Source organism: Fringilla coelebs, assembly GCF_963513975.1.
Source record: "Fringilla coelebs genome assembly, chromosome: Z".
Taxonomy (NCBI): Eukaryota; Metazoa; Chordata; class Aves; order Passeriformes; family Fringillidae; genus Fringilla; species Fringilla coelebs.
This window is the reverse complement of record NC_140031.1, coordinates 12404959-12419623: the sequence shown is the minus strand read 5'-3', so window position 1 is coordinate 12419623 and position 14665 is coordinate 12404959. Positions and strand designations below refer to the sequence as shown.

Below are 14665 nucleotides of genomic sequence, written 5' to 3'. Positions count from 1 at the left end.
CTTTCTGGGCGGCGAGCGACGCTCCCACCGCCTCGCCGAGCCGGCCTGTTCAGCGATGCCGGGGTTCCCAACGGCGGCGCGCTGAGCCCGCCCGCGCCGCACAGGAAGGCCCGCCCTGAGCGCCGGGACCGGGGCTGCGGCTGCGCTCTGCGCCCGCCCGGCCCGGAAGCTGCGGCAGCGCGGGGGGAGTGCGGGGCGGCGGGGCCGGCGGCGGGCCCGGCCCCCTCAGCGCCCCGGCTCCGTCGGGCCAGCGGCGGTCCGGGCGCGCAGCTCCTCCCGCTGCTCTGCCCCAGGGAAGGAGCCCGCCCCGGGGGCCGTCTCCGCCCTGAGCCGGGCACAGGCAGCGCGGGTTGCCGCGGGTGGCGCCCGGCGGCGGCGGGGGAAGCCTGAGCCGCCCCTGGCTCCCCGCGCTCGGGTGAGCGGCTGGCCCCGCGCCAGGCCGGCGCCCCTGTCCTGGGATTCCCGATCTCCCGCCGGACCAGGCTGCAGCACGTTTTCCTCGTCTTGTGCATTTTTGGAGTTCTTGACGATGTACTCGCCGCTTCTCTCTCTCAACTCCTTCTGAGCGAGCGTGACCCGCACCGCTGAGCAGCACACCGCCCGTGAGCTGCCCGGAGGAAGATAGTTTGGAAGTACGGGTAAGCATCAGTTCTCTTTGTGTTTAGCTGGAAGCTGCTAGAGGTGGTCAAGACTTTCCATGGGAATTACTCTCCTCTGCACCTACCCCCAGATAACAAAAACTCCTGTTTTTTTTCTTTCTTCAGTTTCTCTAGAAATGTGTGGAAAAGCCATTATTTGCTTTTGTGTATAATGGTTACCTAGAGGCTTAGTTAAAATGGAGATTAAGCTAGATGTGCTCGTCTCTACGTGTATCAAGCAAAGAAAACCATGGCCCCGCATATCATGGGTTGGACAGGTAAGTGTAATAATCTCTTTTGTATAATCGTTTGCACTTCCATTTGTTTTAGGAGGGTTTAAAAACAACTTCTGGAAGTATTTTGAGTAACCTTAAGAGTTATAAAATAAATTATTTTTATCTTATTGATCTGAGTCTGGAGATTTAAAGTTTCTCAGGGAAACTTTGCAGAGCCTTTTTTTTTTTCCTACCCCAAAGACTCAGAAGAGCTTAGATGAGATTGTTGTTTTGATGGTTATAGTTTTTCACAAAGTTTTTTACAGTACATTGTGGGAAATGTGAATGATTCTTTTTCCTCCTGCATCTCTTGAAAGACACACTTTCTTAGACTTCTTTCATAAAATCACACTAAATTTTTTTTTGTTCTATGATTTGAATTTAAGTAGGCAGCAACTTAATGCTGATTTTTTTTTTCTATTGGAGTTACTGGCAATTATCTCACTAAATTAAACACTACAAGACAAGATAGTTAATGTCCAATTTTTGCATTTGTAGCAGGTAGTTTAGCAGAGCTACTTTGAATAAGTTCTTAATAATGACTGTAAGATCAGTTTAGTGTTTTGAAACCTGTGAATCAAATTCATCATCACTGTAGGTCCATGCTGGATATAATGTACTGTAAAGCAAATATGCCAAAGAATGAAATAAGTATGGTCATTGCTGCCTTATTGTACTTTTTAAAATTATTTTTTCCTTAACATTTTTTCTCTGCATTATTCTGTACGCCTGTGTAGAAAACAGCATTTTGAAAAATTAAATGCTTTTTTTATTCTTTCAATAGGAAAAAGAGGCTGTTTTTCTTCTAGATGGTAAACATATAAATGAAATTAACTTGTCGTCAGGGAAGACAAAGAAGAAAATCCCTTCACTGCAGTCATTGTTGAAAAATGTGGTTGTCTTAACAACATCAGGAAATGGTTAAGTACAATATCTTATGTACAATAAGCTCAGGTTATTTTATTTATATTTGTAACAGTGTGAAAAGGCAGATATCTAAAGGATCTGCCAGTTCACTTAAAACTGTGGCTAAGATGGAAGAGAAGTAATTTTAAGTAACTTCGCAGTAATATCCTTCAAAACTTCTCTCCCCCAACGAACACAGCTGCTTGGTTGGCAGGAATACTTACAACAGGAGAGCTCTTTCTTTGGAATAAAGACCAGAACTGCTTGAAAATTGTACCAGCAATCAAAGAGTCCAAAAAATTAGTATCAGGAGCACAAGGTAGGTTTTTTTTCAATTGATCCTATGAAAAAATGGAATAAAGGAAAAGTTGTTTTTCTTTCTTTAAAAGTTATTACATGAGTAAAACTATTCTTACATTGTTTTGCATTTGTGTAATTTGTTTGCTAGCTAACCTTTGGGAAATGTCATTTGAGTGATACAGGTTTTTCATTTAGTAATCCCTTGTAAATAGTTTATTTTCAGATACTGTAAGTGTATTTTTTAATGGTTAATTTTTTACTGCGAAACGTTCCTGACTAGGTTATCAGATAGGGGCAGATGTACATTTGATATAAATGGTATATGGATAATTTGAAGCTGGTTCTCTGGCTGGGCTTTTATGGCAAATGCTAGCTGGAAAGAATAAAATACAGACATGTATTTGCAAACTTAAGTATCAAATATTTTCTTGTATTAGATAGCATCACTGATACCAGCTGCTAAAGTTAAGTGTTGCACAAGAAATTCTGTAATTTCAGAGATCAGTAGTGTACCTAAGAGCTAAAAGTAATCCATAGTAGAGCACTTTGGCTGTCTCAGGAAACATCTCTAATGGTTGAGTGTTATAGGAAAGGTGATTCATAGGATGAACATCCACCTGACTTTACTGCTGCCCAAGGTCTGCTGTCAGTCATGAAGCTGGAAATTAAAGATACTTAACATGTCAGCTTGGATTTCTAGTTATAGATGAGAAGAGAAATTTACTTTCTCTATTCTTTTTAATTCTATGTCTAACAAAAGAACAGAAACTATCCTGGCACATTGTTGTGTTAGTTTGTTTTGTTTTGTTTTTCTCCAGAGTGTTCAATGAGGTTGTACTTGTATGTATCTGGAGATGGCAGAAAGGTACTGTTAACTACTCCTACAGCAAGTGCCTTTTTGTGGGAGAGTACAGAACATGAAAATACAGCCTCTGGTAAAAACTCTCCTGGGCGTTGGACACAAGTTTTAACTGATGAATCAGTCATATTACCTTCTGCTGAAGAAAAAGAAATTGGAGTGGATGCTGCTTTCGTACAAAATGAGGTAAAAAATAAACCCTAAGGCAATAATTTAATTAAAAAATCTTAATCAAATTAGAGCCACAAAAGCTACAGTGAATATTGAAAGCAATGTCTGCCTCTTTGGCATTTTGCATAGGCTTAATATTTTGGTTCGTGTTATATTTGATGACAACGTAAGAACAGCCATACTGGATCAGATCAGAGTTTCTGACCCACTTAGATTCTTGCCAGCCTTTACATGTCTGAGTGACAACATTGTGTTATTCAATCTGATTTGTAATAGCTATTGATCTAAATACGTAGATAATTAGAGAAATTTGTATGGGACAAGCCCTTTGGGGTTGTTTTGATCTTGTTCTCTTTTTTTTACAGATACTAGGTGATTGCTGTTTGTGTTCTTTTGTATTTTACTCTGGCGAGTGTTTGGTGCTCACATTTTTGGTTCTTCGATGGCATGAAAATACCTTTAAAAATGTTAGGTAAGTTTGAAGATACCTGAAGTTACAGCAGCATCAGGAATATTTTAATTATTTTTTAGAGCTAGGATTCAGAGATGCAACTGAACACATTTACATGGATGTTCCATTAACCTATGGTTATAAGCACCTATTTATGTTTACATATGGATGTTTATAGTATGCCCTCTGTCATTTTAAAGCCATTCTCCCCTGTCCTTTACACGTCCCTTGTAAAATGTGCTTATCACAACAGCATTTATTTACATATTCCATACTTCATTATTATCTGATACCTAGATAACACTGGGAATATTTATTATTCTGTGTGGGTAGCTATGTATCCCTGTTGACACATGTGTTTTAGTTTCATTGTTTTTTGCATGATGATGATAGAATGTACTTTTCTTGTTTCTTCTTATATTGCTTATTTATCTTTTATTTTCTTATATTTCTTGTACTGTGCAGCCATGAATGTCTTGACTACCTCTTCCTCTTCATTATGTGGATTTGCATATTTTATTGGTTTTCTGTTGCCCTTTTCATTTCTTTTGCTTGCTGTGAAAGTGTGTGTGTGCATTTCTTTATCTGGATTAGGGGAAAGTATTGAAATAGTTATACCGATACAGCCACTTAAAAATGCTATGGAGTAATAATCTGGAGCACATGTATAGTCCATTCCTCTTCCTGGGTTACACATGTGTCTATGAGTTTAAATGGATATGCCCTCTGCAGGTGTAATTTTAATAACTTGCCAAAATTTTGCCCTGCACAGGATGTGGTACAACTGCTTTTCTTATGGGATGTCCTTTTGATACTTAGTAATGATGTCCTACTTGACCTAATCTTCAGTTTATCAGCGGCATGGTGATTCCTTTCTGATGCCATATAAAAAATAAAACAGAGCATAATATATCCAGTGCAGAAAGGCATATGTATGTATGTAGCTAGCTAGCTATCCACACCATAGTAATTGCAGCCAGAAATTGTAACTACATTTCTCAGACATACTCACATTTTCTGATGTCAACTCACGCTTAGTTTCATTGCTTGCTCTTATTTTATTTAATTCATTTTTGCCTTTTAATGTTTTTTTTTTCCTGTCAGTTAGATGGCGTACTTCAAGACAGATTCTGTCTTGTGTTTCCTGTCATGTTTTAAATCTTTATAGGATCACAGAATGGTTTGGATTGAAAGAGACCTGTAAAGGTCACATAGTCTAACCTCCCTGACATGGGTAGGATCCCCTTCCACTAGATCAGGTTACTGGAAGCATAATCCAACATATCATTGAACACTTCCAGTGATGAGTCATCCACAGATTTTTTGTTCAGTGCCACATTCTGTTGATTTTCAAATTCTGAGTGTTCCTGTGATGGGCGGATGGTGTTACAAGGTCTGGGGAAGCTGCTTTTGGCTAGAATGCTAGTGCATCAATTATATGTCATTGATCTGTATGTATTTGCATGTTCTAGACTTACAAATCTCATAAAAATCCCATCCCATAAAAATAACTCTTAGTGCTCAGACATAATTTTTGAGCTTGTGTAAGTACAAAATATTTTTTCATTTGTAAGGCATTTGAAGAAAAACAGGTGTTTTTTTTTTTTACTAGCTCATGCTTTGTATGGTTTTGTCTTGCATGGTTTTTTACCGTATAGGAATAATCCCATTCTGCAAAATGAAGTAACCACTCGGTTTTGTTATCTTTTTGTTGGTATTTAGTTCTTTGCCATACCAGATCCAGTGGGTACAGCAGATTTGTTCTCTTGTTAATTTGGTTCCTCAGTGTGTGTCTATTAAGTCAAGAGGAGCTCTGCTATGTGCATTTGCAAGAGATGGGCTTCTGCTTGCAGTAGCTGTAAATCAAACTGATCCAAAGGTATGTATGACAGTGCATCATTTAGGCAAGAGTTCCATTTGAATGAAGAGGTAACAAGGATTTAAAAACACAGTTTTGGGATGATTTTAGCACTCATAAGGGGACATGAAATATATTTATATTGATATCCCTAGCTAAAAACTGATATTACAACTCAGTTGTTTATGTGTAGTGTTAAGTTAGAAGTTGGTATAAAATCCTGTCATTTCTATGCTCTAATAAAAAAAAAATTAATTTCAATTACTGCATCATTATATACAAAGATTCTAGGTGATTCTCAAGTCAAGCCTCAGCCTGACATGTTTTGGAATTCATGATGTTATTCCTATTAATAACTCAGAGGTCAAATTTTAATGTACTTTTTAATGCTAATAGTGACCGGGGAGATGGACCCGTTTTTTTGATGTACCAGATTGGGATGATGCAATCCTTCAAAACTGCAGTTGTTAATTACCAGAAAGACTAAAGTAGAGTGATCTTATATTGAGTGTTTTAGAAAAAAGTTGCATTTAAAAAGTTACATTAAACAGAATATTGAATTACATATTAAGTATCTAATAGTCCTTAGTTATATTTCAAGTGTAGAACAATGTGTAGAATTCACTAAATGTTCAAATAGTAATAAATAGTGAAATACAATGTCATTTCCTTGTATAATGATTATTGTTGATATATGTTACCAGTCTAACAAATTTAATACATAAGTTAGTAGTAGACTATTTTTACAATCATGGCATTTTGATACAAACATTTATGATGTCTTTATTTTTTCTTTCTAGGCAACTCAGGTTTTGTTTCTGAACACCTTGAATTTTGTAACTGTTTCAGGTAGCCTGAAAGGCTGTAGTAGCAAGAGTAGGGTGACCCCATCCAGGTTCATCAGGTCAGTAAATGACGCTGTTTCTGCTGCTGTCGTGGGTCTTTCAGTTTTGTGTTATGGTTTGTTTATTTTATAACCTGTTTGTTTGTTTTGTATCCTAACACTCTGATGCTGAAGTTTGACGGAGAAAAAAATTTTTTTTTACCTGCCCAATTTAGATCTTACTGGGTTGGCGATATGAGTTGGACTCCTGATAGCCTTTTCTTGGCTTGCATGTTAAAACGTGGATGTTTGGTTTTATTGACATGTATGGGGGAATTGCTGACCTTAATTGCTTCTGGATGCTCTGTAGAATTTGGACCAGCACAGTTTATTCCATTTCATCCACTAATAACTTACAGGTAAAAGGGTTTAAAAAGGTTTATATGTTTCTGTGTTCTGGTCTTACCTTACTTTCTATCATATTTGTTATAATTTTGCATAAATGTTATCTTTCAAATTCACTCTTTTGCTTTTCATGTGTCTTTCCAATATCTGTTTCTCATTCATAGTTCTCTTCTATTTCTTATAATGCATTTGTCGTGATGAAAATTGGCATTGTGACAATGTAAGTATACATAAAGTGATTTGTTTTCCTAAAAGTGCTTAAATATATTAGTAATTAAAATTAACGTGTTTTTATGATACAAGAAGAAATTAAACTTGCAGAAGTACTAAAAGTGCAAGTTTATTTTAATCCATTGCTATTTCTCTGCTCATTACTTAATTTTACATATAGATCCTCATGTAAGATATTGTAAATAATATATTTGCATGGACAGAAAGTAATTGGTTTTTAAAATGTTGTTTTGGAATTCTCTGGATCTAAGTTCTGAGATTTTGCTGCTGGATGCATGAGAGAGTAGAAGGGTCTTTGATAACACGCTTTAGCATAAACTGAAAGTAACACAGTCTAAATAGAGAAAACAAAATAGAGTCTAAACTTTTTTTTTTAAATCTTTTTAAGTTTGCATGCCTTAAACCAAATAGTGTGTAAATATAAAAGCTTGTGAAGACATTCAAAGCAGTATATTACCTTCTTACACTATCTGGTTGAAAAATCAGCTACTAAACTATATTAAAATACATCAATTATGATGATATATTGAATATATACTGCCACTTTTTTTTTTAAATAAACCCAAACAGTGTATTATGTGGCTAATATTGGAATACGTGTATTACACAGTTTTCTGGAACTCAGTAAGGAGGGATTTCTGTATAAGAAAAACCATTTTGAGAGAGAAGATGTGTGTGTTTATAAAATTTTTCTATTGAATATCTGAACTGATGCTGAAATTATAAGATTTAGATTTTCAAGGGGTTCTTTTTTTTCATATATTACTTTCTTAGCCTAGCCCTTCAAATTTCATATTCAAGCATTTTTCATACCAAATACAAGCTAGATAAGAAAGTGTGATATAGAAATTTAGACTCTAATTATGAAAAAATATGGTTATTACTAATGAAATAGTAAGTGGATACTGAAATCTGTTTTTAATTTATTTATATTGAAAGAAGCTACGGTTGCAGTAAAATACTGGCATCTTGCAAGCATAAATAGTTTTATCCAGAGTGCTCATTCTGCAAAAGGGTAGACACTTCCCTAGGATCCTGAAGGGATTTATTTGGATAGTAGATTGCATGGTATTACATGTTCTGAAATGATTCTGTTCATGATCATTACATATGATAGTTTGCTTCTTAATTTTTGATGTATTTGTATTTTAGACAGCACCACTCTTGTTATCAAGATTCCAGCCAGTCTGTTGGTTCTTCAGATTCTGAACGTGACCTCCTGAGACAGAGATTCTCTGTTGCTTCACACCCAAGACTACCCTACCTCATTGTCTCTGATGGATACATGATAACCCTGCTAAGATTTCCTAACAACTTTTCACCATCAGGATTTATGAGATCCCTTTTGCTTGTGTCAACCCAACAGCTTGAAAACGCCCGTCAGAATTTGCTGAACTTCAAGGTAAGGTCATGAACTATTTTGTAGCTTTTTAAGTGAAAATTTTCAGGTGCATGAAAAAGTGTAAATTGAAGACCAAGTACATTTGAATTATACTCTTTAAGTAACCACATTGATCTGCAAAGCAATGAATACAGATTCCTTTGTTGTCTGGGTGTTATTTCAGGAAAATGTAGAATGGGACAATCTGAGCTGTCACTATATTTTTTTTCTGGAACTGTAAAACAAACAAGGATTTCTATATCTGTAGAGTTGATTTGGGATGTTGACAGGTGTTATGCTGCTCTCATCAACTTTCAGAATGATGCAGAAAGAATTCTGGAAATCCTCTGTAACTTAGTCCCTATGGTAGTTCATACATTCATCCACTTGTTCAGTCAAGGGTGGCAATTTAAGCTTAGTTAAAGCATTTCTGTTTCATTTTTTGTCACTTCTGAATTGAGCTAAGTCTGGGAGGAGGGAAGCCAGGTGCCTTTCTTCCCTTGAAGGAAGAGGTCCTGCAGCTGTTGCTGACCACGTAAGATATGACAGATATTTAGTTCAGAATATTTGCTTTTGCTAATAAAATGCGGCTTTTCTTCTAATTCAGTTTCTATTCTGATTTTTGGAGAAGTGAGCTATCATGGTATTCCTGCATAAGCTAGCATAGTGAGCAAGGATTTGAGGATTTAAAGAGATATATTACTAGTAAAAATGCAGGAAAACCCTACATACAGGCAAATTTCTAGGGCTTTTTCAGGCATCAAGAAAGCAGATTCTTTCAGTATGAAGTAAACTAAAACTGTCTAGTGTGAGAGAATTCTGCTTCCCCAAAGCTTGGTCAAATGGTAGTTTCTTTCTGTGCAACAGATGCTTGCTGCCCTGTTCTCCCTCTCTGTCTGGGACGTTTTATCTGAAGCTTTTTACAACAGTAACCAATTTTCTTATCTTGTTTAGAAACTGTCTTGCAAGAAACTGATAATATGTTTTCTGTTATTGTTATTTCTTTTAGTGTAAAAGGAGATCTCAGTACTTACGATCACTGTTGTCTTTAAAAGCCAGTCTTTTAAAACAAGTTCAAAATCGAAGTTCTATCTTTTCCACTATACCGAGGTTCCTGGAGGAGGAAACAACAGAAATGAACGAGAAAACCATGGATATACTGGTACTTAATAGCATTTTTCCACTTACTGTGAAATTATGTATGTTTAAGGTATATAATTTAAATGGAAATAACTGTGGAGGTTTAAAAAAAATAATAATAGGTTTATTTATCCTAACTAGTGTTTTTAAAATCATTCAATATTCTCATTTTCTTTATAGTTATGAGGAATATGCTTATTTTCTTAAACTGATACTTGATTTTTATTTTTAAGCAAGTTATTTCTTTCAGTGTGTGTTGACTTTTTGAAGACTATCTGACAATATACATATATATCAGTTTGTGGTGTTTCAATACATAGAATGGTTTGTGTTGGAAGAGACCTTAAGGATCATCCAGTTCCAACCTTTTGCCAGAGTCAGGAACTCCTTTCATTAGACCAGACTTCTCAAAGCCCCATCCAACCTTGTCTTGGACATTTCATGCATAGGGCAGCCGCTGTTTCTCTGGGCAACCCATTACAGAGTCTCAGCACTTTCTCTGTAAATAATTCCTGCCTAATATCTAAGCCTGCCCTCTCTCAGTTTAAAACCAATGTCCTTTGTCTATCACTCTGTGTCCATATCAAAAGTCTCCTGCTCTCCTGTAGCCTCCTTTATGTAATGAAAGGTGCTATAAGGTCTCCCTGGAAACCTAATACTTAGATTCACTTTATAATAAAATGTTACATGAGCTATTAGATATACTGGAGCTGCAGACTATTTTAATAACAGTCTTATTCTTAATAAATACAATACATATCTTTATCCTAAGTTTTAGAGGATTCTTTAATGAGTTCCAAAATCTGTATTGTCTTTTGGAAGAGTGGCCCTGTGATCATAGTTACTGAACAGCCTTCCCCAACTTCATTTCATGCTTTTAAATTTTGGTTTGTTCTTTGAAGCTTTTGAGCTTTTGTTGAATGACTTTTATATCTTACAGGTATCTGGCAAAATCTCTGTCTTGTACTCTAAGTTTAATGAAGGACGGAGTTTCACTTTCTGGTATAAAATCCTCTGCTGTATTGGCAGTGTAATTCTGTTGTTAGGTAATTTAATTTGTCTGCCCAACTGTTCTGCAAATAACATTTAATTTGAGATTGAGATGAAACTGCACTTTATTAAACATAAGAGCATTTAAGCAAGCTAATTAAGCATAAAATCTTCATTTATGAGAGTGATAAATGATGATTCTTTGCAATCTATATGTGCTCTCTCTCGCTCAGTAAACTTGAATTAAACTGTTGATTTTTTGCTTGTCTGATTTAGGACCTTGAAGAAGAATCAGATAATGAAAAGCAGTTTTACAGTAGCACTTCTAGCTTCTATAACCAAAGAATCTATTCATCTGTTGGTAAAGCTGATGAAGGCTGCTTAGAATTCGCATCAATGTTTGATACCATCCATGCAGAAGATGATATTGAAGAGAAAGATAAATCATCATTGGAACTATATTCCATTCAGAAAAACCTCCTTGGTGCATGGCAGATAGGGATTTCAAAAAATATGGAAGAGAAAGATGCATTACTGAATTACACAGTGAAGTGCATTATCCATTTTTTCAGCATTGTTCAGTTTGTGAAATGTACTTTGCTAAACCAGGATGCATCTTTAAATAAGTCTGTGAAGAATACTCAGTGGATGCATTTTGTTCTGAAATATTTTCAGCAGTGTTTGACTGTCTTGTACTGGCATTCAAGAGCCAGTATGATTGGGCATGTGGCAAAGCTGACATTAGAAACTCTAAGACTGATGTTTATACAGCAACAAGATCAGTTGTTCTCAAAAAACCTTTTGGCATGCTTCTGTCTCCTGAAAATGGTTTCTCATACCCTAAGCAGAGTATGTGTACTACAGTATGAGAATTTTTTTGCCTCTCCTGACAGTAATACTCTTGTGGAACTTGATTCTCTCATGGTGCCTTTTTTCTTAGTTCTTGATGACAATACTACTCAGCAGTTTAGCTCACTGAAGTCTCTGCTTAGAGAATGTCCTCAAGTAAACCATGATGCAAAAACAGAAAAAAGGTATGGATAAGCTTTTTATGGGGGAAAAAATGTACAGCAAAACCAGGTGATCAGGCCCAGCCATCACAGGTTTACGAAAGGCAGATCCTGCGTGACCAGTCTGGTCTTGTGTGACTGGTGACATACTTAATGGATAGGGGAAGGGCTGTGGATATTATGGATATTGTCTTCTTGGACTTTGGTAAAACTTTGACATAGGCTCCCACAACTTTCTCCTGGAGAAATTGGTTGCTCATGGCTTGGATAAAAGCACTCTTTGCTGGGTTAAAATGAATTAATGGCTGATGGCTGGGTCTAGGAAGTGGTGGTGAATGGAGTTGCAACATCCAGCTGCAACCAGTTGCTGTGGTGTTCCCAAAGGCTCAGTATTGGGGCCAGCCCTGATTAATATCTTTATCGCAAATAACACTCAGTTAACACTCATGGTGGGATTGTTGATCTACTGGAGGGCACAAAGGCTCTGCATAGGGATCTGGACTGGCTGCATTGATAGTCTGAAACCAATGGTGTGATGGTCAACCAGGCCACGTACCAGGTCCTGCCCTTGGGTCACAACAGTCTTGTGCAGCACCACAGGCTGGGACAGAGTAGCTGGAAAGCTGCCCAGCAGAAAAGGACCTGGGATGTATGTTGACAGCAGCTGCACATGAGCCAGGGTATGCCCAGATGGCCAAAAAAGGCCAATGGAATCCTGGCAGCAGGACCAGAGAAGTGACGGTTGTTCTGTACCTGGCACTGGTGAGGCAGCACATTAAGTCCAGCCCTAAGCCCCACAGTATCTGAAAGGGTTGTCAAGCATTGGACCTGGCTGCCCAGGAAGGTGGGCTGAGTCTCCATTCCTATAGGTATTTAAAAGATGTGTAAGTGTGGTGTTTAGGGACATGGTTTAGAAGTGGAATTGGCAATGTTCATGGTTGGAGACGATGATCCTAAGGGTGTTTTCCAGACTAAGTGGTTCTATATGATGGAATAAAAATTGTATGAGTTAAACTGTAATGAAATATCCTTTTGGGTTTTTGCTGCTTTTTACTCCATGGAAAGGCATGATAAACAAAGCATACAGATTAAGGCTCAGACCTATATTATAGTTTGGTTATGGTGACTAAACTGTAACTGCAAATCAGTTTGGAGATAACTGATGAGTTGACAGCTGACACCAGGCCTGGTAGTGCAGCATCAATACAGATATTGAAATTTAGATGCTTTAACAGTCTCTTGTGCCTATCACTCTTTCCTAGTTGCAAACTATATGGAGCAAGAGTCTGCTCATATGCAATATGTCAATGATGTCAATTTAGTCAGCAAAGTTTTTACTCATTATGGATGTGGTGTCTCAGAGCAGTAAGAAAAACCCATTTGTGGAAACTAATTTACTTAAACTGTCAGAGCTATTTCTTCCACACACATAAACTTGACTGAAGTGTACTGTCCTACTTCTGGGAAAGTATACTGTTATCACTGGAGTATTTCTATGCTGCAAAACTCCAGTGAATCAAAGTGTGTTGTTCACATGAGCAGGCTTCTGCTTTCCAGAGATTCAGAACTTAAGTAGCATTATAACTCACAAATTAATTCCTACTACAGTAAAAAGTATTTCTTCAATAATCCTTAAATATAGTACTAGGTTTACTGCAAATCTGATACACAAATTTCAGTTGTCTCAGATAATCCATATTTTTGATTAATTGTGCTCCATGTGCTGAGCACTGTGCATATGACTGACTCTGTGTTAATTATGAACAACAGTACTTCAGGATACAGATATGTTGCAGTTTTGTGCAAGCTTTTTTAAGTCTCTAGCAATGTGTGTTTGCTTGCATTGTTAAACTTACTACATATCTGAGCTGGTACATCTTACAGGACTGTGCTAGGCAACAGGGACTTGCCAGTCCTAAAACCATACCCTGCAGTCTTGTTTTCTTGTCTTTGCTTTCCTATGGTATGCTTTAATTGTTTTTTAATCAGTCTTGTTTAAAAAGATACTAATACCTTTTCTGAGGTTTCTCTGCCTGAGATTATTTCATTTCCCCTTGTTTAGCTAACAAGGGGATTAATTTTGGGGGTGATAAGGTTCTTAAAGTAGATTGCTGTGCTTAAGAAAATTCAGAAGAATTAATGTATTTTAGTCAAAAATGAGGCAAAAAGTGCTTCATTTTTTCCCTTCATCTAAGTCAAGAAAGTAGTTGATACAATTTAGTTTTGGGTGCATCATGCAAAATAAAAGAACATAAGAAATTGATGTAGGCAACTTTTGTTAACTCTTGCTTAATTTCATAATATTGTACTTCTTGAATTACAGGTTGACAGTACTATGGCAATTATTGTATAAGAAAGTGGTTTGGTATCAAGTGCAGCTAAAAAGAAAAGCGAGCAAGAATGCAGAAGAGGTTTCTGTTGTCTCATTGCTTTTAAGTCATATACAAGCAACCATCCAGTCTTCAGGAGTGACATTAGAACAACATCTGAAGATTAATTCTGTATCTGGTTAGTAAAAATGTTAATTGAAAACTAGGAAAATAAGGTCCAACTTAGCAATCGGTAACTGACTACCAGATTTTTAAAAAGTGAACATTCCGACTTCTCTTAAAATTCTTCTCATAATTCTCTCTTAAATACTTAATGGGCTGGTATGTCTGTAGATCGCATTATAATCTTTAGAGCTTGTTAAGCTAAATAAAAAACTGAATTTACTTTGGTTTGCTTTGAGCCATGTCCTAAAGAATCTGAATGGAAGATTTTAATTCTAATCTCCTGTTGTTTCTTCTGAAGTAAAATGGGCATCACAATGTGTCGCTTAGTGGATTTTTGTGTAGAAAGATTGTTCACTCCATGTGGTCATTGTGGGCATGATCATGTTGTATTCTCAAACATTGTCAGCTTCAACTAAACATCTAATTAGTGTAACCTAAGGTGCTTGGTAATCTAGCATATTTATTTTCCAAACAGTATACAGCTGTAGCCTAATTTCTCACACTTTACTCTCCTATGTTCTACCTTCCTTTTGACTTCTACACTGCTAAACACAGCTTTCCATTTATGTCTCCCTTTACAATTCTGTTTCCTTGCCCTGTTCTTGTTCTCTCTCCCTTAAATGATAATTCTAACTCCTCTTCCTAAGTGCTCCATACGATACATTAGCTCCTCCTGGCGAAGAGCTCATACATTACTTATCCTGGCAAGGAATATTCAAAGTCATCTTCTCT

General features: G+C 37.0%; 1 protein-coding gene across 1 annotated transcript in view; it reads left to right on the top strand.

Annotated features, from left to right (window-relative positions):
- The first annotated feature begins 240 nt into the window (after positions 1-240).
- The window catches only part of CPLANE1 (ciliogenesis and planar polarity effector complex subunit 1), a 65819-nt gene continuing 51394 nt past the window's right edge, over positions 241-14665 (top strand). Inside the window, exons 1-13 of the mRNA XM_084225766.1 lie at positions 241-638; positions 765-916; positions 1698-1833; positions 2019-2138; positions 2938-3164; positions 3515-3621; positions 5323-5479; positions 6259-6362; positions 6518-6700; positions 8070-8319; positions 9308-9460; positions 10705-11462; positions 13762-13946. Coding sequence (XP_084081892.1) covers positions 836-916; positions 1698-1833; positions 2019-2138; positions 2938-3164; positions 3515-3621; positions 5323-5479; positions 6259-6362; positions 6518-6700; positions 8070-8319; positions 9308-9460; positions 10705-11462; positions 13762-13946 — 2461 coding nt within the window. The 5' untranslated portion in view covers positions 241-638; positions 765-835. The remainder of the gene's footprint in view (positions 639-764; positions 917-1697; positions 1834-2018; positions 2139-2937; positions 3165-3514; positions 3622-5322; positions 5480-6258; positions 6363-6517; positions 6701-8069; positions 8320-9307; positions 9461-10704; positions 11463-13761; positions 13947-14665) is intronic.